At 42.7% G+C, this 22,319-nt stretch overlaps 3 protein-coding genes across 3 annotated transcripts in view; 1 reads left to right on the top strand and 2 right to left on the bottom strand.

Moving 5' to 3' along the window:
- Positions 1 to 2,753: 2,753 nt before the first annotated feature.
- LOC137261996 (uncharacterized) lies at positions 2,754 to 4,920 on the bottom strand. Its single transcript, XM_067799799.1, has one exon. The coding sequence runs from the start codon at positions 4,575 to 4,577 to the stop codon at positions 3,753 to 3,755; it is 825 nt and encodes a 274-aa protein (XP_067655900.1). The 5' UTR covers positions 4,578 to 4,920; the 3' UTR covers positions 2,754 to 3,752.
- Positions 4,921 to 8,493: 3,573 nt separating this feature from the next.
- Positions 8,494 to 18,239, top strand: LOC137260903 (mucin-4-like). The gene is made up of 3 exons (XM_067798442.1): positions 8,494 to 8,534; positions 10,483 to 10,591; positions 14,913 to 18,239. The coding sequence occupies exons 1-3, from the start codon at positions 8,494 to 8,496 to the stop codon at positions 18,237 to 18,239; spliced, it is 3,477 nt and encodes a 1,158-aa protein (XP_067654543.1).
- Positions 18,240 to 19,297: 1,058 nt separating this feature from the next.
- The window catches only part of LOC137261169 (low-density lipoprotein receptor-related protein 4-like), a 128,617-nt gene continuing 125,595 nt past the window's right edge, over positions 19,298 to 22,319 (bottom strand). The window contains exon 37 of the mRNA XM_067798874.1: positions 19,298 to 22,270. Coding sequence (XP_067654975.1) covers positions 22,064 to 22,270 — 207 coding nt within the window. The 3' untranslated portion in view covers positions 19,298 to 22,063. The remainder of the gene's footprint in view (positions 22,271 to 22,319) is intronic.

The raw sequence follows: 22,319 nt of genomic DNA, 5'->3' as shown, positions 1-22,319 counted from the left end.
TGATAGTTACCGCTAGCTTGAGGGACACAGAGGAGGTTGATGGACATTTCGTGTCTACTGTGTTGTATCTAGAGTCTACTGCCTAGTATCTTCCATTCAATGCCTAGCATCTTCTGTCTACTGCCTAGCGTCTTCTGTCTACTGCCTAATACATGTATCGTTCGTCTTCTGCCTAGTACCTTCTGTCTACTGGCTAGTATCTAGCGCCGACTACATTGTATCTGCCGTCTACTCCTTAGTATCTAGTGTCAGCTGCCTAATATCCAGCATCGACTACATTGTAACTAGCGTATACTGCCTAGCATCTAGTGTCTACTGTGTAATGTCTAGCGTCTACTGCTTGCTCTCTGGCGTCTGCCTAATATATTCCGTCTAGTGCCTCATATCTTGCAGTATCACCGATGTGGGGGAAGAATGTACTTATAGGGTTGTGCAAGTGTTGTAGCAGCTCAGAGCAGGATGGGAGGGACTACAGTTTTATGCTAATTACGAAAGCCAGGAAGTAATTATATCAATGTCTGAACAATTGTGTGCGAGTTTTGTGAGAATATTCGTGGCATGTTATGGCTCACTGCCAAGTTGGAATCTTTAAGGATTCACGCATCTGTGTATAATGTAGTGGTTTACCAAGACGATAAAACTGTTTATGCACATCCCTTAATGACGACTGACACGATGGTGCCCCAGTGCTTGCTGGAGAGATTACAGTGCCCTGTGCGGGATAGGGTAGGATAGATTCCCATTACCCAGTGATGGAAGAGGTAGGATAGGTCCCCACTATCCAATTATTGAAGGGACAGGTTGATTGAAGGGACAGGGTAGATCACAAGGTAGATCCCTAGTACTCAGTGGTTATGGTGACAGGGTAGATCTACGGTACCAACTGATTGAAGGGACAGGGTAGATCTACGGTACCAACTGATTGAAGGGACAGGGTAGATCTCCGGTACCCAATGATTGAAGGGACAGAGTAGATCTCCGGTACCCAATGATTGAAGGGACAGGGTAGATCTACGGTACCCAATGATTGAAGAGACAAGGTAGATCCCTAGTACTCAATGGTTATAGTGACAGGGTAGATCTCCGGTACCAACTGATTGAAGGGACAGAGTAGATCTCCGGTACCCAACGATTGAAGGGACAGGGTAGATCTACGGTACCAACTGATTGAAGGGACAGGGTAGATCTACGGTACCAACTGATTGAAGGGACAGGGTAGATCCCAGTACCCGATGATTGAAGCGTAGATCCCAGTACCCGATGATTGAAGCGCATATCCCAGTACCCGATGATTGAAGCACATATCCCACTACCCGATGACTGAAGCGTAGATCCCTGTACCCGATGATTGAAGCGTAGATCCCACTACCCGATGATTGAAGCGCATATCCCAGTACCCGATGCTTCAACGTATAAAGTAAATGCCCCGTACGCAATGCTCGCATGGACAGGACAGATTCCCATTACCAAATGCTTGACGAGGGGGATACAAAGTCCAGGTGCTTCATGTTCATGGTATTGATCACTGGTTTTTCTACTGCCTCCAAAGTATAAAGGTAATACTGTGTACCGTCACTGAGCTGAATACCCGCCGATGTCCTGTCAGTGATAACAAATGAACCGATATTTTCGTCATACAACACAGACATCCATTAATATGGGGACCCTGTCACTACTAACTACTCTAACTATCAGCGGGGACCGCCCAAACACCGAACTTCCGGTCACGTGACACCTGCCGCAGCCATATGCCAACTGTCACGTTGTCCATCTGGCGACTAGACCTTGGTGCCCTGGAGTAGGCGACGTAACACATACAGGTCTGACAGAACCGACGTATGTTGCATTCACAAAAGGCAGCATCTTTCATACCATGGCACAGTGCAATGGGGAATTTGCATGACGATATAACCTGCACACATGGCCCGAAGAACCTTGAATCTGATACAGAGTTATGTCCAAGAGCCAGGCAGGATTTATTGGTAACACTCACCAGTTGTCTGTCTACCCTCCACTGCTCAAGTAAAGATGCAAGATTCATCCCGTTTTCGAGTTGAGCGACAGATCAAGGTACTAACTCACTCGCCTCACCTGGTCACGTGACACGCCTGAATAGTACTAGACCAACTGTCTTTAACACACACACCTGAAATGGCGGATCCTTTGACAATAAGGATGATAAGGAATAACGATTGCTACTCGTCTACGTTAGTCGTGTTATTTGTATTGTGCTCATGTGTTAGTTGGAATATTCTCTACTGTGATACTAAAGAATATGATCTCACTCACCCTGGTTTTATGAACGTGTGTCGTAACCCCCAAGGTACAGATCTTAGCTGAGCCTCTTTCATCACGGCAAGTCCTCCATAGCCTCGTTCTGACACAAAGTCCAAAATGGATCGACCGACTGAGTGGGAGTGCTTTGTTGAAGGATAATGCCAATAAATAGTCTTAAAATACTCGACAAACCTCGCAAATGTGGGTAAAAACAACGAGGAGACTTTCTTTGAAAGATAATACAGTTGATGGCAAATGGCCGTGTGATTACCCTACATCCACATGGTGGATCAGATAGCTCTCACCAAACAGTAGGCTTCCCGTTAAACCACAGTACTAGATTCATTGTAGAACAAGACACAAAGCCTTCACGAATGTCTAGCCCTCTGATCAACTAAGGCAGGCTGACGATACATGAATTGGAAATGAACGACTTTTCAGAATAAAAACATTCTATATAAAACAAAACGAGATCGTATCATTTGAACATTTATTGTTTAACAAAGGAAGTAGCAAAAACTGTACAAATACACACCTGTCAATCAATCTCTCAGTGTCAACAGCCACGCCCACTTGTCAGTATCTTAACAATGCACACATATCTTTACGTACTATAGACACACATGGAGCTCACTGTACCGTAGTTCCTGGGGTGCAAGCCTGCCATACATATCGGACGTCAGACACAGAAACAATGCTCCGGTAAATACGGGAAATATGGTAATTAGATTACTGACTAAAAGTAACCAACAATTTTAAAATACCTGGAAATATGCTTTCTTTGAATAAATATATACATTGATTAACATTATTTGGAAATGGCGTGATCAAAATATACCTGAGCATGTATCAGAGATGAAAACATTTCACAACCTTTGTGTGAACTTCTCGAACACTCTCTATTCTTAACTGACCATAGCTACCACAATGCTACACAAGCGTTCACTGAGATATATATCACACAACCGACTCCCAGGACATGGTTAGGTAAGGCTTGTTGCTTTTGTGTGGCTTGAGCAGAAGATATGTCGCGAGAAAATTAGACAATCCGAAGTTATGACAATATGATAATTATAATGTTTAGATATCACAGACATTCCATTTAAACATTTAAGCTACGAGACCAAGGAAATACATGTCATGATCAGGTGTTTAGGGAGGCTTGGTCAAGGCCCTACGGAGATGTTCGAAATAAACAGCTGTATTCGATACGGGGAGTCGGTTGTAAAATATTCTTTAAATAATTACATTTAATTTCTCTGAGTTACCAATACCTTTTCTCTGACTCAAAACAGCACATATATAATTGTCATGAGCAAAACATTAATTTCATGTGAACATTCACGCGCTACACTGGACTCTGAGCCCGACTACAAAACTGTAATACTTACAAATTGTGCACAAAAATGTTTCTAAAACAGGTCACATATCTCTTGGAAAAATGTCTTCTCACAACAACAATGACAACAGTTCTCTTACAACAAGCGCTGGATGGGCAGGATCTTCTCCCTGGGAGCTTCCACGGAGTCTGGGGCCGGGGCCTCTATGCTCAACACTCCGTCCTTGGACAAAACAGATGAGAGGGAGATGGGGTCAATCTTGACCGGAAGTATATACTGCTTGCTGAACTCTCTGTAAATCTTGCTAGTAGCGGTTTCTTCCAGATGCTTAGCTCCGATCATCAGACGATTGTCCACAGTCTTCAGCGAGATCTCTTCAGGCTTGAACTCACTCATGTCGAACTTGAGTGACAACTTCTTCTTGCCGTCCATGTCGGTGACGAAAGGCTGGTCGACCTTCAGCATGTATTTATCAATAGAGGAGGAGCTCTTGCTGGTCGTGTCAAGCGCAGTGCTACCGAACCCGGACCCAAAGCCAGCGTCCTTCAGAGCAGCGTCGATCTTGGAATCCATGGAGGATCCGAAACTTGTGTTCATTGATGAACCGAAACTGGATTCCAACGAAGACATAGGGTCGGCACCTCCTTTAGAAGATGTCATTTTGGTTGTCTTTGTTGTCGTCGTGGTTGTCTTCTTTGTCACCTTGGAGGAAGATGAAGACGATGAATCAAGAGACTTATCAAAGCCCGACCCGAGACTGGGCATCAGACTGGACCCGAAGTCGCCCATGTCCATAGGGGTCAGTTTAAACATGTCTCTCTTAATTCTATCCAGTTCCATGTCAAACGACTTCCATTCCTCGTCCATTTCTGAGTGCATTGAACTGAAAATCGAACGCTGTTTGTCGAAAAAGCTCCATTCTTCCCTCTTCATGGGTACAAGATGCTCAGAGAACGCCATTCTGTCGAATGTAAGGGACGGTAGGACAGTGGTCAAACAATCGTTGAGCAGAAGCAGTGGAATATAACCTTGACGGCTGCTCGTGTAAGTCACGTCTGCTGGTGGTATCGTCTGCTACAGCCGGTGTGTGCAGGAATATATATAGGCACTCACGTGGGGAGGGTCGAAAGAACGGGAATCTTCGCGGCACCACCAGATTCCGACCGGTTTAGTCAGGGACGGCGTAAACACCCCCTTTGGTGGGAATTCCTGCTCTCTGAGGCCACCTGGTGACGTCACGCCGATGTGCGCGCCATCCACAAACCCGTTATAGCGCGGTAGATATCAGTGTGCATGTGTAGATACCCCGGCGCTGGTTAGTGCAGCATCTGACCTGCGTGCACTTTAGATCCACGTAATGCAACCTGTTCTGCACTAGACAGGCAGACGGCGAGAGTGACCTCATCACATCCCCCGCTATTTACACGTGTTTACAATGAGGACAGACCCGCTGCCTTAATGCACTGGTAAAATCATATATCATCACATAGAAAACAAAAAGAGGCAACATTTACCAGGTGCACGTGGTTTTAACTACAGCCAAATAAGATATGCATTCTTTACAGGATTACACAAATTGTGCAGCTTTTAATTGGTTTAACTTGTTTTTGATTTCTCGGTGTAGTGTTATTAGCTGAAAGAGGTTTCAGAGTGTGTTCTGTGATGTCGATGCTGTCTGTATGCGTGTTGGTGTATGTACGTCGGTTTCGTGCCCGCCGCGGTCCCTGAAAGGTTATGATGATTATGTAAGGAGCTAGCGAAATGGCTTGTTGAGTCTGTTTTCATGTCTGTGGCCATGTATACAGATGTTTCTCATCTCGGAGTAAGCGGAGTCGGATATAGCATAGCCCTTGGTCATGTATAACAAAGTCCTAGCAATGTATAATATAGCTCCTGATCATGTATAACATATAGTTCCAGGACATGTATAACATAGTCTGGTCATGTATAACATATAGTTCCAGGACATGTATAACATAGTCTGGTCATGTATAACATATAGTTCCAGGACATGTATAACATAGTCTGGTCATGTATAACATATAGTTCCAGGACATGTATAACATAGTCTGGTCATGTATAACATCGTCCCCGTCATGTATAACAAAATTCCTGTCATGTATAACATATAGGCCCTGGTTGTGTATACCATAGTCCCTGGTTGTGTATACCATAGTCCCTGTCGTATATAACATACAGTCCCTATCATGTATAACATATAGTCCCTGGTTGTGTATACCATACAGTCCCAAGTTGTGTATAACATAGTCCTGTCATAGTTCATGTCTTGTATAATAGTGTCTTGTTATGTATAACATAATATTAAGTCATATATAACATAGCCTGTATTTCGAAGTGGGCTACAGTGGTCGCCCAAAGGGACTGTGCTCCAAGATATTAAAGCAGTGATGTGTTATATCACAGTGCCCGCCTGACCAGCGTCATATCTCCCTTGTGTCAGATGGAGTCACCTGAAGACCCCTTGAAGAACTTACTACTATCTAGTGTTACAGTAAAGGTGTAGCGATGTCTCTCATGAACAACATAGCCGCAGACTGGTGATGTTTGGAATCCACTGTCATTGCACCAGTACAACTTCCTCATACGTTCATGTGTGTCTACTAGTAAGCGTAGTGCAGTGAATACTTTTAAAAGCACATCGGCTTTCCTGCATCCATCAGACTAGCTACGAATTAGGAAAGGGAGTTTTCTGTTGACCGTTTAGCTGGTCATATTTTAGCTAACACATGTTTCCTCCAGTTAATTGAGGTGGACACTTTCTAGTATATTACACCTGAAAAGGAGCCGGCCTAACGCAACTCTAGTCTGTCGTACAGACCCTGAAGTATATATATTCAAGAAAGCCCACGCAAGTCTAGAAAATGTGGCAAGTCTAGCTTTCCTCAGATTCTGAAAATGAAAAAAGTCTCAGGGCTCCATTACATTATATTACATTTTTTCACTATGAACGTTTTTTCAGTAAAATATGTTGATTTCAGAGACTAGCTGTTAGTCTAACGCAACTCCTGCCGCGAGACCTACATTCACGTGACATGTCATGCCACAAATACATTGGAACTAATACGTTCATAGTCAGCATAGCGTGTGATTGTTTTATACCGCGTACATGCAGTGATATGTTAGTGTAGTCAATGTCTCAGGCAGTGTTGTGGTGTAACTCCCGTCGTGGTGACAGGAGGTATGTTAACACCGTGTAACTATCTTCACATAAAATCCCTCCTATTCCTACTATGACAAAACACAAGTAATCACAAGCAGCGAGAGCCTCGCAAGGACTGACTCCTAAACAGAGTGTTACTACATACAAACTAAACCTACAACGGTTGTAACGGTAATTTTCTACTATCTTTCAGCTATATCAATGTCGGAATCTTCTCTTCTTTGATACAAACGTTGTCCAAAGGCGGATCCAGAGTTGGTTTCAGAGCTGGGTATCGACACTGAACATATCTATGTTCACGCTGGTCTTGATGTAATATCAGATGAGAGAGGCATGTGCTGGCCCACTTGTATAGTTCCAGAAAGTTCTCTTCCATACTGATTAGGCTATAGTTGCTCTAGAAGATTACATTGGCCTAACACACCATCAAACTGTCATGACTTCGTGACGCTGATTATGTTTCTTAATAATTTATACCCGGCTACCTCCCCCATAAACTGGACTTTGGTAGCGACATTCATAGTTATCTTTTTAAGATTGTGTATCTTCAAGATATTAAGTAAATCCAAGTGCTAAATTTCTGGATTTAAGAACTATCTAGAGATACCCAATCTTTCTAGATTTAGGATGACTTCAACTTAATGAATTTTCTGCCTGGGGGGTTGAAGAATGCACACGTCAGTCGCCTGTGTATATGTATGTGTAACTTTAGATTCGCCTGAACCGCTTATTAGACCGTTTTGTACACAATAACTGATTGAGGACTGAAGAGTTAGTGACAATGTTTGCCACTCATCTGTGGACTCCTGTCAGTGATTCTGTAAATAACACCAGTACTTAAGTCAAATAACCAGTACCCTGTACCCCTTTCGTAGAACAGCCGACACTTCGCCGTAACTTTTCCTACACTGTCGACACGTTGCTGTATTCGTGTTTGTGTGGGTTTTTTTGTTGTTGTTGTTTTGTGTTTTTGTTTTGTTTTTTTTGTTTTGTTTTTTTTGGGTTTTTTTTTTCTTGTTTCGTGTTGTTAACGGCCATCGTAAGTAAATAGCGTGCCTGTGTAATCACCTGCCCCCGTTACGTCACGAGGCGCCCCCAGTAGACCTGGAGTGGGTCATATCTGCTGCAGACGGGTAAATCAACGGGCTCGGCGGTATGTGTGGGGCTGGTTCCAGTACATTCTGTGGAATGATGAGGAGAGGGTATATGTGATGTTAAACAATAGGCAGAGGTTTCCTGAATCTTGAATCAATTGCAACATATGTCATATTTGGGATTTCACTTTCTTAGTAAAGTACAAATTCTAGTACTTTTTTCGGTTGAGTCCCATCCGGGATTCGAACCCGCACCCTCAGAGTCAGGCACCTAATCGCCAGCACACAAAGTCAGCCGCCTAGCCCGCTCAGCCACCGCGACTTCCACAAAATGAAAGTCGGACAACTGGTAGTCTAGTCTTGAATCAATTGCACTACTTTCTCCCAGCAGACCTGAATCACCATTACCTGTTTACCCCGACAATCTACATATACTAGTACATTGAAATGTATTGATAACTGTATTTACCAACCCACTCGCCAATCCCCATCGGTGTTTCTACAGGCTATGGGCAAAACAACAATTCTCTGTAATCATGTAATACATCGTGTGTTCCGAGCACGGCAGTTCATAGTTCAGGTCACAACAAGATGCGAGACAATGTTTGAATATGAAAGACAGAATGAGAGACAGAAAGGATGGTGGGTGGGTATGGGGGTCTCTGTCTCTTGATCTCTAACTCTCTCTCATGGAGGTTATGTTAGGTTTATGGATGGTTTGTCAAGACGCCTGACGGACGGGAAACCAACCATGATTGTGTGGCTGTGGCTGATAGATACAGATGAGTGATGTGTACAACCACACGAATGATATGTAGACACTCAGATATTTCTCCCTGACAGGTGCCCGTCATCAGCTTCACGTACCGGAGAACTTACCCGGATGTAAGTCATACCTGTCTTCAGTACACTTATACTCCGAAATTTCAAATTTCAAATGATGATGATACCAAGTGTTTTGTGAAAAGATGAGCATATTTCAAACCACCTCCCCCTGGTCCCAACGTGGAACACATGGTGCAAGTCCAAGTAGGGAAAACGCATTTTTCTTGGCCTCTATTAAATAGTGAACATGGGTTTAAGCCCTAACCTGTTTATTTGCTCACAAACGGAGTTCTGTCATCTTCCTCATTAATGCACTCAATCTTGACAGGTCATATTAAAAGTGAAAAGCTAATTCTCGCAACACTTCATCATAGATCTTAGAGTTGGGGAAGTGTTGCGATAATTAGCTTCATATCATATATGTATTCATCATAAAACGTGATGTAAAATATACTCTTCAAAACAAAAAGTGACTTTCGGAAAATGTTTGACAGAAACCAATCCATGCTGAATCCCAACATGTCGGGGAATGGTTGCCGACGACAAAAAGTTTGAACAGAGAAACGTTGAACAAAACCTAGTACCCTCATGTGTCTAGAAAATGTGGCAAGTCTAGATTTCCATAGCTTCTGAAAATGAAAAAAGTCTCAGGGCTCCATTTCATTAGATTATCATTTTTTCACTATGAACGTTTTCTCAGTAAAATATGTTCATTTCAGAGACTAGCTGTTAGTCTGTGCGCGTCTCTGATAAGTGTTTATTGAAACAAGCATCAATGTCATGTTTGAATCATGTGGTATACACACATTAAGTAGTAAACTCCAAAACAACATATCAAGTTTCTTTTTGTTGTTGATCTTTTGTTTTGGGGTTTTTTTGTGTTGTTTTTTGTTGTTGTTGTTGTTGTTGTTGTTGTTGTTGTTGTTGTTGTTGTTTTGAAGAGTTAATATTGAACATTCATGTAAATACAATGATACGGTAGGATATGGCCACAATGTGAGCCACGAACAAAATGTGCAGCATTGCATGAACATGCTATGGTTTCATTCAAGTAATTTATTTATCTAGGAATTCACTAACAGACTTGTGACTTGAAATAGCAACTTAGCTTCACCATGGTGCTTAAACAAACTTTCTTTAAGTGTTGATCTTTATCTGAATATATTTATGTCTCTATAATCAAGATTGGCTGAAACCAACTGCAACTGAATAAAACAAATACCAGCGCATGTGTAAGTGAGTGAGTTGACCTTCACACCGCTTTTAGCAATATTCCACCGATATAACGAATGGGGACACCAGAAATGGGCTTCACACACTGTACTTATGTGTGAATCGAACCCGGGTCTTGGACGTGACGATTGAACGCTTTAACCATTAGGCTAGCCCGCCACATGCAGATGAAAGTGTTGAAAGGTTGGAATTAATATATACCAAGCACCGCGTAAATGTAGTATCATATTCATCATGGGCGTGTAGTCTACAAGACACGTTACATAATTATGGTAATATCGTTTTCTAGGACAGGTCTAATACATAATTTAGCAGTGAACATTCATCACGTATTGTAAGATATTCTCTGTGAGAAATATAACACAACAGAGAGGCGTGGGGCTACATCTACTGACTAAACGCGGAATTATCGCTATAATTCCACTTCCGAGAAAAACAAAAACATCGTGGAACATATTCTCCCCCGACATTCTCCATGCGTTATGTCACTGGGTCGATATCAATAGCACTGTTAGCACCCCTGCGTCGACAGTGACACCTGCATCTACTACACCACAGAACATCGGCGTCGGCACACCTCCTCAGCTGATAGGCGCTCCAACTCGCCTACAGCAGATTACTCTGGTGTACACAGCACAACGGTGAGACTTAACAGGGGTGTTTCGGCAAATACAACACTACATTTTGGGAATGTGTTATAAGATACTGTGGAAAAACAAGACTCCGTGTTTATCCTGCACAAAGAGGATATACAGAGTTGAAGTAAACATAAAGAATTCCAATTTCTCCCACTGGCCCAAATTAACTTATAGACAACCTTGTGATATTTACACAGAGAATCAAATCACGGAAAGCCATTCCGGGGTACACAACAACACGGTGTGCCGACACATGCCACCGACATACAGAGTCACGTGACTAGTGTGATAACATCTCGATTCCATAGGAATCTCAAAAACAGGAACAAACGTCCTGAATCTTGCATTTTGTTCCGAGTGAGTGAGTGAGTGAGTGAGTGAGTGTGAGTGAGTGAGTGAGTGAGTGAGTGAGTGAGTGAGTGAGTGAGTGTATGGTTTTGCGCTACCTTTAGCAATATTCCAACTATATGACGGCAGGGGACACCGGAAGTGGTACTTACACATTGTACCCATGTTCGGACTTTTCAAAGGTTACCCCAGAGTCCCTGCTGCTGCTGTTGAACTGCTGTGGTTCTGTAACTGGTATCAACAGCATAAACTGATTACAATCATACAGACGGAAACATGTTTAACTTACATTCCTGGGGTTCGTCAGAGATAGATCTCCTTGGTGTTGTAAGCCAAGCTACTGCTGTTTTTGAGACATACTGCAATTGAACATTCAGAACCAAGCTTTGACCCGTGACAGATATATTATATATTGTTTAAATAAGTTAGTTGATATGGTGTTCTGATGGTCATATCCCAGCACTATCTCGGTTACACATTGTATCACACGCGGACTCGAACACTGTTATACTGAGCGAACGCTTTATCCACTACCCTACCACATGAGACATGAATGAATGAATTCGTCGGGCTAGTCTACCACTTACGATATGAAGGAAGTTCGTCTAAGACTAGCCCACCACTTAAGATATGAAGGACTAGCCTGACACTTAAGATATGAAGGAAGTTCGTCTAAGACTAGCCCGCCACTTAAGATGTGTAGGAAGTTCGTCTAAGACTAGCCCGCCACTTAAGATGTGAAGGAAGTTCGTCTAAGACTAGCCTGACACTTAAGATGTGAAGGAAGTTCGTCTAAGACTAGCCCGCCACTTAAGATGTGAAGGAAGTTCGTCTAAGACTAGCCCGTCACTTAAGATGTGAAGGAAGTTCGTCTAAGACTAGCCTACCACTTAAGATACGAAGGAAGTTCGTCTAAGACTAGCCTGACACTTAAGATATGAAGGAAGTTCGTCTAAGACTAGCCCGCCACTTAAGATGTGTAGGAAGTTCGTCTAAGACTAGCCCGCCACGTAAGATGTGAAGGAAGTTCGTCTAAGACTAGCCTGACACTTAAGATGTGAAGGAAGTTCGTCTAAGACTAGCCTGACACTTAAGATACGAAGGAAGTTCGTCTAAGACTAGCCTGACACTTAAGATATGAAGGAAGTTCGTCTAAGACTAGCCTGACAGACTAGCCTGACACTTAAGATGTGAAGGAAGTTCGTCTAAGACTAGCCTGACACTTAAGATACGAAGGAAGTTCGTCTAAGACTAGCCTGACACTTAAGATACGAAGGAAGTTCGTCTAAGACTAGCCTGACACTTAAGATATGAAGGAAGTTCGTCTAAGACTAGCCCGCCACTTAAGATGTGAAGGAAGTTCGTCTAAGACTAGCCTGACACTTAAGATGTGAAGGAAGTTCGTCTAAGACTAGCCTACCACTTAAGATACGAAGGAAGTTCGTCTAAGACTAGCCCGCCACTTAAGTTGTGAAGGAAGTTCGTTTAAGACTAGCCTGCCACTCAAGATATCAAGGAGGTTCGTCTCAGGCTAGGAAAGTTATAGCCTCCAACGTCACCGTGGGAATTAACACATCTTCACACATTGTACTTATGAGAATGTAAGTATAATTCATATAAATGTTTTTTTATTAATACAGTTTTTATTACATTCTATTAAAATAACAGTCTATATGACGATGTCGTTTCGGAGACATGATCGGAGATTATAGAAATCATCGAGTGAAATCTTTATCATGTACCATTTATTACTCACATGGGGTAGGTTCACTCCGTGAGTGAGGGAGGGACTTCAGTTTTCTGTTGCATTTACAAATATATACAGCAATATCACAGCAGAGGACACCAGAAATGGACTTCACACATTATACCATGTTGGAAATCGAACCCGGGTCCCCGGGGTGACAAGAGAACGGTTTTACAGCCAAGCTCTCCGTCACAATTTAATATGGAATGATTAGGCATTTAGCACAATTAACACTAGATTTATTGCAGGTTTTCAGCGTGTCAGAAGTAGCGGATATATAAAGGCTTTGTTAACGCGATGACAAAGTGTATAAAACACAGTGTGACAAGGGATATGTAGATTAAGTCCGTTACTTAGGCTGAATTTGGGAGAAAAGCCCTAAACACTCATGTCGCGATTAGTTCCCACTTTTGTCTGTACTTCCAATCCCAGTCATGTACTAGGCAAACCAAGGATCGTCACAATCAGACTAATCCAGGCATTCAGCATTGATGCGAGAGTTAAACCGAGCACCCACCACTTACAATATTTACGGCTCGTCTGCGTCGGCAGCTGAAGGGGAAGGGAGGTAACTCTTCTCGTCCCCTGCCATTGAACACATCGACAGGGGGTGAAACCAACATCCACAGTAGGGAACGTTCAATATTGATTGCAACTAAGTAATTATGAAAAAATCAGTGCCAAAACTAACTTTCATAATATTTTATTATGAATCTATGTACAATGAGGAGGCATGATAATGTGACAACATGTTAAAGGAGCATTTGATGTAAAAGTTCTAAAACTCGAACAGAAAAATCCAGAATTGATCTTGTAAATAATTCAAGAGGAATCATATCAACAGTCATGAAGAGGTATGTAGAGCCTAACCATTCCATGAAGAATTGTAAATATTAATTGACAAATACATGAACAATAAGCCTGAAATGAGAACCCATCACGTATCTTGGCCATTTCTGTATCATTTGGCAGTCTCTCACTAACAGTGTAGCGGTAAATATTAGTTTTGACATGAAAATACAAACAATAAATTCATAAAACCTATACGTCTTGAAAATAACATCTAATCCTTTGGCATAATTTGTCATGAAAGTCCTCTGTAAGTGCTACTACCAATAACCACTTCATAAATCACTTCATAAGACCTTATAAAATTGCATAAAACACTTATAGTAAAAGTGAAACCTTAAATTACCAAATAAACCCAGAAGTATTGACAGTAAAGTGTAGAAAATACTGAATAAATCTGTAAGTCAAATACCAGCAAAACACTGTCAAACATTGTACAAACATTGCAGGGATATTTGTTTGTTGTTAAAACACAGACATTTTCAAACATCATCAGAATGCAGAAGGCAGATGCTGATTAAGAACTTCAGTGTAAAATTACAAACCCAAGAAGGCAGGATATCAATCTACAATTTCTCTTGATCTTAATGAAACTTGAAATATAAACATGAACCAACTAACTCGTTAAGTCAGAATGTCTGTAAAACACTGCTAGGAATATTAATTCGAGGGTCAGTAACTCATCGTGGCTGGTCATGCTTACCAGGGTGGAACTGTCCAACATCTGGGAGGTACACTATGTGACGGACAACTACTTGTATATAAAACAGTGGAGCTCATGGATATGTAGTTCTGAACACGACATTTCAAACACACAGAAAAAGAGAATTTAATCTTTCAGGTTTTCCGCTGGCAATTTGTCAGATGATTTCAGTTGCAAAGATACCTAAAAAACTGAACAAGGGAGATAATTCTACCAATCCACAACTTCTCTGGCACAACATGAATGTGTCAGTGTATACTATCACCATCATTATCAGGCAAGCAATGTGATCTAATGGTTGGATGTACTGTAACATACCAGCTGTATACCCACACAACTATAATCTCTGTCCATCACACAACCTTCTGACTGTAACCTGATGAAGTAAATAGCGTCATCCTGGGGATCAAAAGTTTCTCCTTAAAAAGAAAGACGTATTTTCCTTTTATTTAGTGAACCTGAAGATGATAAACTCCCTTACATCACATTGACAATGAAGATGGCTCAGTAACAACAATCTGTTCTAACCTGCCATTTCCTCCTTGTGAGTTCACATGGAGTTGTTCCAGAGATCCATCAACACAACCTCAATTCATTCGCTTCTATACAGGATACATGATTTCTTGGTTGAACAGAAATACAAATAGACATCCCAGGTGCTGCATATTACATCCCAGGTGCAGCATATTACATCCCAGCATGTTACGTCCCAGCATGTTACATCCCAGCATGTTACGTCCCAGCATTTTACGTCCCAGCATGTTACGTCCCAGCATGTTACGTCCCAGCATGTTACATCCCAGTGTGTTACATCCCAGCATGTTACGTCCCAGCATGTTACGTCCCAGCATGTTACGTCCCAGCATGTTACATCCCAGCATGTTACATCCCAGCATGTTACATCCCAGCATGTTACGTCCCAGCATGTTACATCCCAGCATGTTACATCCCAGCATTTTACGTCCCAGCATGTTACGTCCCAGCATGTTACATCCCAGCATGTTACGTCCCAGCATGTTACGTCCCAGCATGTTACGTCCCCGCATGTAACATCCCAGCATGTTACATCCCAGCATGTTACATCCCAGCATGTTACGTCCCAGCATGTTACATCCCAGCATGTTACATCCCAGCATGTTACATCCCAGCATGTTACGTCCCAGCATGTTACGTCCCTGCATGTTACGTCCCAGCATGTTACGTCCCAGCATGTTACATCCCAGCATGTTACGTCCCAGCATGTTACATCCCAGCATGTTACATCCCAGCATGTTACATCCCAGCATGTTACATCCCAGCATGTTACGTCCCTGCATGTTACGTCCCTGCATGTTACGTCCCAGCATGTTACGTCCCAGCATGTTACGTCCCTGCATGTTACGTCCCAGCATGTTACATCCCAGCATGTTACGTCCCAGCATGTTACATCCCAGCATGTTACATCCCAGCATGTTACATCCCAGCATGTTACATCCCAGCATGTTACATCCCAGCATGTTACGTCCCAGCATGTTACGTCCCAGCATGTTACGTCCCAGCATGTTACATCCCAGCATGTTACGTCCCAGCATGTTACATCCCAGCATGTTACATCCCAGCATGTTACATCCCAGCATGTTACGTCCCTGCATGTTACGTCCCAGCATGTTACATCCCAGTGTGTTACATCCCAGCATGTTACGTCCCAGCATGTTACGTCCCAGCATGTTACGTCCCAGCATGTTACATCCCAGCATATTACATCCCAGCATGTTACATGCCAGCATGTTACGTCCCAGTGCGTTACATCCCAGCATGTTACGTCCCAGCATGTTACATCCCAGCATGTTACGTCCCTGCATGTTACGTCCCAGCATGTTACGTCCCAGCATGTTACATCCCAGCGTGTTACGTCCCTGCATGTTACGTCCCAGCATGTTACGTCCCAGCATGTTACATCCCAGCGTGTTACGTCCCAGCGTGTTACATCCCAGCATGTTACGTCCCAGCATGTTACATCCCAGCATGTTACGTCCCAGCATGTTACGTCCCAGCATGTTACGTCCCAGCATGTTACGTCCCAGCATGTTACATCCCAGTGTGTTACATCCCAGCATGTTACGTCCCAGCATGTTACGTCCCAGCATGTTACGTCCCAGCATGTTACATCCCAGCATGTTACATCCCAGCATGTTACGTCCCAGCATGTTACATCCCAGCATGTTACATCCCAGCATTTTACGTCCCAGCATGTTACGTCCCAGCATGTTACATCCCAGCATGTTACGTCCCAGCATGTTACATCCCAGCATGTTACGTCCCAGCATGTTACGTCCCCGCATGTAACATCCCAGCATGTTACATCCCAGCATGTTACATCCCAGCATGTTACGTCCCAGCATGTTACATCCCAGCATGTTACATCCCAGCATGTTACATCCCAGCATGTTACGTCCCAGCATGTTACGTCCCTGCATGTTACGTCCCAGCATGTTACGTCCCAGCATGTTACATCCCAGCATGTTACGTCCCAGCATGTTACATCCCAGCATGTTACATCCCAGCATGTTACATCCCAGCATGTTACATCCCAGCATGTTACGTCCCTGCATGTTACGTCCCTGCATGTTACGTCCCAGCATGTTACGTCCCAGCATGTTACGTCCCTGCATGTTACGTCCCAGCATGTTACATCCCAGCATGTTACGTCCCAGCATGTTACATCCCAGCATGTTACATCCCAGCATGTTACATCCCAGCATGTTACATCCCAGCATGTTACATCCCAGCATGTTACGTCCCAGCATGTTACGTCCCAGCATGTTACGTCCCAGCATGTTACATCCCAGCATGTTACGTCCCAGCATGTTACATCCCAGCATGTTACATCCCAGCATGTTACATCCCAGCATGTTACGTCCCTGCATGTTACGTCCCAGCATGTTACATCCCAGTGTGTTACATCCCAGCATGTTACGTCCCAGCATGTTACGTCCCAGCATGTTACGTCCCAGCATGTTACATCCCAGCATATTACATCCCAGCATGTTACATGCCAGCATGTTACGTCCCAGTGCGTTACATCCCAGCATGTTACGTCCCAGCATGTTACATCCCAGCATGTTACGTCCCTGCATGTTACGTCCCAGCATGTTACGTCCCAGCATGTTACATCCCAGCGTGTTACGTCCCAGCGTGTTACATCCCAGCATGTTACGTCCCAGCATGTTACATCCCAGCATGTTACGTCCCAGCATGTTACATCCCAGCATGTTACGTCCCAGCATGTTACGTCCCAGCATGTTACGTCCCAGCATGTTACATCCCAGGATGTTACGTCCCAGCATGTTACGTCCCAGTGTGTTACATCCCAGCATGTTACGTCCCTGCATGTTACGTCCCAGCATGTTACATCCCAGCATGTTACGTCCCAGCATGTTACGTCCCAGTGTGTTACATCCCAGCATGTTACGTCCCAGCATGTTACATCCCAGCATGTTACGTCCCAGCATTTTACGTCCCAGTGTGTTACATCCCAGCATGTTACGTCCCAGCATATTACATCCCAGCATGTTACATGCCAGCATGTTACGTCCCAGTGCGTTACATCCCAGCATGTTACGTCCCAGCATGTTACATCCCAGCATGTTACGTCCCTGCATGTTACGTCCCAGCATGTTACGTCCCAGCATGTTACATCCCAGCGTGTTACATCCCAGCGTGTTACATCCCAGCATGTTACGTCCCAGCATGTTACATCCCAGCATGTTACGTCCCAGCATGTTACATCCCAGCATGTTACGTCCCTGCATGTTACGTCCCAGCATGTTACGTCCCAGCATGTTACATCCCAGCGTGTTACGTCCCAGCATGTTACATCCCAGCATGTTACGTCCCAGCATGTTACGTCCCAGCATGTTACATCCCAGCATGTTATCTCCCAGGTGCCGCATGTTACATCCCAGCATGTTACATCAAAGGTCCCACACAATACATCCCAGCACGTTACATCCCAGATGCAATAGGTGTTTGGATCCCCTCCAGTTGTCACAGTCAATAAGTTAATACAGAGATCTGCATAGAATAGCGATACAAGAGATATCAGAGACCATATTCACATAGCTCGCATGTACAATGTCTATACATCCTCTAAAAACAAGTACAACTATATATGTCACACACAGTTCCTCCATTAAGAGGTTGGGCCCTCAACTGTAGTTTAAATCTGATCACCTTGACAGTTTATTCTTCTAAATTTCTTCTCAAACATTACAAAACATGTTCCTTGAAGTAACTAATGGAGATGCCTTAACATATACAAATACTCTCCTCCAGTCTTTGTCATTACTAAAACTGTCCCCCATTGTTATTAACACTCAGACTCTGCCACTAATTACCTCTTTACACAATTACTGCTGCTTTTCTCTATTGTTTCTTTCCCTTACACCCTGTCTTTAGATACACTGAGAGCAAGTCATTGTATCCCCACAACCTGAACCATGATTTAATCCCAGTCTCTGTAACGCCATCCTTAGTGGAGGAAATATGTGTAATACACATACATAAGTACAGCCAGTAGATACATTTACACAGAGACCGATATATGGTCTGATTTACAAGATCCTGGAGGCCGATATGCACACTGTACAAGTTCCAGTCAGCCAATATACACAATATACAACTTAATTCAGCAGAAACTAACAGTATGGCGCAGAGATCCAAGAAATCATTAGCTCATGTGATTATTACAGCAGCTAAATAACACTGCAGCTTCATGATCACATGACTGAGGTGTGGGCTATGATTGGTTAAAGTCAGAGACATTATGATCGGCAAGTCAAGGCAGTCACGTGTGATCAGCAAACCAACATTCAGCTTTGAGCAGAGATCAATGTCAGTCGTGTTTCCATTGTCATATGTTAAGCAGCAGCATTCAAGATTAATGAATTAGAAAATTAGAACATCATCTCATACAGCAAAGTAATTCTGCTATCCCTACTCTAGGGTAGCTGTACAGAATAAGGGAGATAATCCATCATCACCTCCCCTCCCCCCGACCCCTTCCCCTTAGAAAGCAGACTGCCATTTTGTACTGAGAACAGCTAGAAGTCTTTGTACAACCTAGTGGTCATGTCATAGTGTCATGTGTTGCATAAAACATAAGTGCTTGTTGTAATATACATATATAAAATAACATCTAAAAGAAAATCCACAATGGTATTTCCTGATACTTGCCTGTAAAAATAATGTATTGATGCTGACCATGAACTAAATGGCCTGACTCTGTCATGAAAACTATCCATGTGACCACCAGGAGGTTTGAGATGGTCACGCAGTAGGAAGGGGAGAAACTTTCTCCTCAGTTGTGTCTGTGTATCCATGGAATATAACAAGGAAACTGACAGCACAGATATGATATCACTACCATACAGCACGGCCATGTGATATTATTACCGTACAGCACACAGATGTGATATCATTACCATACAGCACAGCCATGTGATATTATTACTGTACAGCATACAGATGTGATATCAGACCCATACAGCTCATGATGTGATATCACTACCATACAGCACAGCCATGTGATATTATTACAATACAGCATACAGATGTGATATCAGACCCATACAGCTCATGATGTGATATCACTACCATACAGCACAGCCATGTGATATTATTACCATACAGCATACAGATGTGATATCAGACCCATACAGCTCATGATGTGATATCACTACCATACAGCACAGCCATGTGATATTACAGCATACAGATGTGATATCACTACCATACAGCACAGCCATGTGATATTATTACCGTACAGCATACAGATGTGATATCACTACCATACAGCACGGCCATGTGATATTATTACCGTACAGCATACAGATGTGATATCACTACCATACAGCACGGCCATGTGGTATTATTACCATACAGCATACAGATGTGATATCACTACCATACAGCACGGCCATGTGATATTATTACCATGCAGCATACAGATGTGATATCATTACCATACTGCACAGCCATGTGATATTACAGCATACAGATGTGATATCACTACCATACAACACAGCCATGTGATATTATTACCGTACAGCATACAGATGTGATATCACTACCATACAGCACAGCCATGTGATATTATTACCGTGCAGCATACAGATGTGATATCACTACCATACAGCACAGCCATGTGATATTATTACCGTACAGCATACAGATGTGATATCACTACCATACAGCTCATAATATAATATCTTTACCATATAGCAGACGCATGTCACAGTAGTGCAGTTCAATGATATGTACGGTATACTGTAGACATGTCATATCATAACATATACATGAAACGGTATTGGAACAGTTCCTTATTTTGTTAGGTGTACACTTTTACTGAGGTTGATACAGGTTCCTTGTTTCATGGTGAGTATACACAGATATATTTCTGGTTAAAATACCTGACAATCATCCTGTTGAAATTCTTCATGTCAGAACGGAATCATTAAGGTTGTAAAATTCTGAGTTGAGCTCAAAATCTCCCCCACGAAGAAGCATCCTTGTAGCATAGATAATCATTATCCCTGAAACAAAACATATAATTTATCCCATGCCATTTCCTGGTACATAAGGCTAGAAGATGCATGATGACAACATTTGGCACACGAGTTATACATGATCATTAGCATGATAAAATAAGTATACACTGTCAGTATAAAGTATATAAGTAGAAGATTCACAGCGTGGGATGGGAGATACGTTGTCAGTTGTATGTAAGTGGAACATTCATGGATACACTTTGTTCACCACCATGAACTCTGCCATATTATCAGTCAGTGATATACAAGAAAGCCAGGGTATAGCCTCATGCCATCCAAAAGACTGTAGTGCATCATCAGATAAATCAATACTTGAGTATTGGGCAGTGATTCCAGTACAGCTATGAAAGCTACAGTGAGGTATGATGCTACAGTGATATGTCTAACACAACCGTGAAGTAATACAATTAGGCCGTGTCTTCTGGCCCAAAAATACACCTTTCACAAACGATAGATCCAAAATATATACTCATTGATACATTTGATAATATTTGTCCAAATTCCGTCCTGATAAAAATATGTCATCTTGTCATAGCAATTATTTAATTTGAAGCATTAGATTTGCAGATTTGCACCCTATATAAGACTGATTCAGAGACTATTACTGGGGTTTGTCAGTTGTTTCAGTTGAGATTCAGAACACTACAGCTCCATCTCTGAATCGTCTGTTTCATGTTGAAGAAGTTCCTGGCTGTGGTCTGATTGGAAGCACGTTGTCACACTTGAGTCGGGAACAGCCACAGGGAACTTGAATACAACACTCAGCGGATAGATGTTCCCAGCAGAAGACTATCACAAAACTTGACTTAATCATATATGTCTTGAGTTACTCACAGAACACATTCTCACAAGCATTCACCACAATATCCACTTGAAATCTGTCAGTAACCTCTGTCACATAAGTTTTAAGGACAACACTGTCATTTTGAGGTATTCTCATAATCAGTTGTATGGAATAGATCCTCTGGTCAATGGGATGTTCAGGTGTATCAACAGATAATCAGACAATCAGATCCATAAAGAAAAATATCCATGGTGACACCAGTTGAGTGGGAAACAGAAAGTCTGTGGTACAGACATAATCAGTGGTATGGAATATATTATCAACTGAACACAGAATCACATCCACTTGAGTCAGATCAGCACTTGGTTTGGTGGGACTTTTCATGAGTTACTCTTTGGATGGGTACTCCCACAACAAGCTTGCACCAATGTATCACAGGTTAGGTGCTCTCACTCACTCACGTGTCCACAGGTTTATATGGGATATTCAGTTTTGATGTTTCAGTTGTATATTTTGTATTATTTTTAAAGATATTTTTAGTGATACAGGAATCTTCTGAAGCATCACCCTGTGGGGAGTTGCTGGTCTCCATCTGCTGTACAAGGGCAGCACGCTCCATGTTGTTCAGTTTGTCGCTGTCCACTGGAACCATGCTAAGCCGCTCCTGTCAACAACAGAACATCACTTAAACATTCAGTCAACAGCAGAAAATC

Source organism: Haliotis asinina, chromosome 14 (genome assembly GCF_037392515.1).
Source record: "Haliotis asinina isolate JCU_RB_2024 chromosome 14, JCU_Hal_asi_v2, whole genome shotgun sequence".
NCBI classification, from domain to species: Eukaryota; Metazoa; Mollusca; class Gastropoda; order Lepetellida; family Haliotidae; genus Haliotis; species Haliotis asinina.
The sequence above is the reverse complement of the archived record's forward strand: the minus strand, read 5'-3'. Positions and strand labels throughout refer to the sequence as shown.

Excerpts from the sequence above, each read along its gene's own strand:
- LOC137261996 (XM_067799799.1), bottom strand. The coding sequence starts at position 4,577 with ATGGCGTTCTCTGAGCATCTTGTACCCATGAAGAGGGAAGAATGGAGC.
- LOC137260903 (XM_067798442.1), top strand. The coding sequence starts at position 8,494 with ATGTTTGAATATGAAAGACAGAATGAGAGACAGAAAGGATG. Across the intron at positions 8,535-10,482 it reads AATGAGAGACAGAAAGGATG|TGACACCTGCATCTACTACA; the intron begins GTGGGTGGGTAT and ends CTGCGTCGACAG. Across the intron at positions 10,592-14,912 it reads CTGGTGTACACAGCACAACG|GTGCAGCATATTACATCCCA; the intron begins GTGAGACTTAAC and ends ATTACATCCCAG.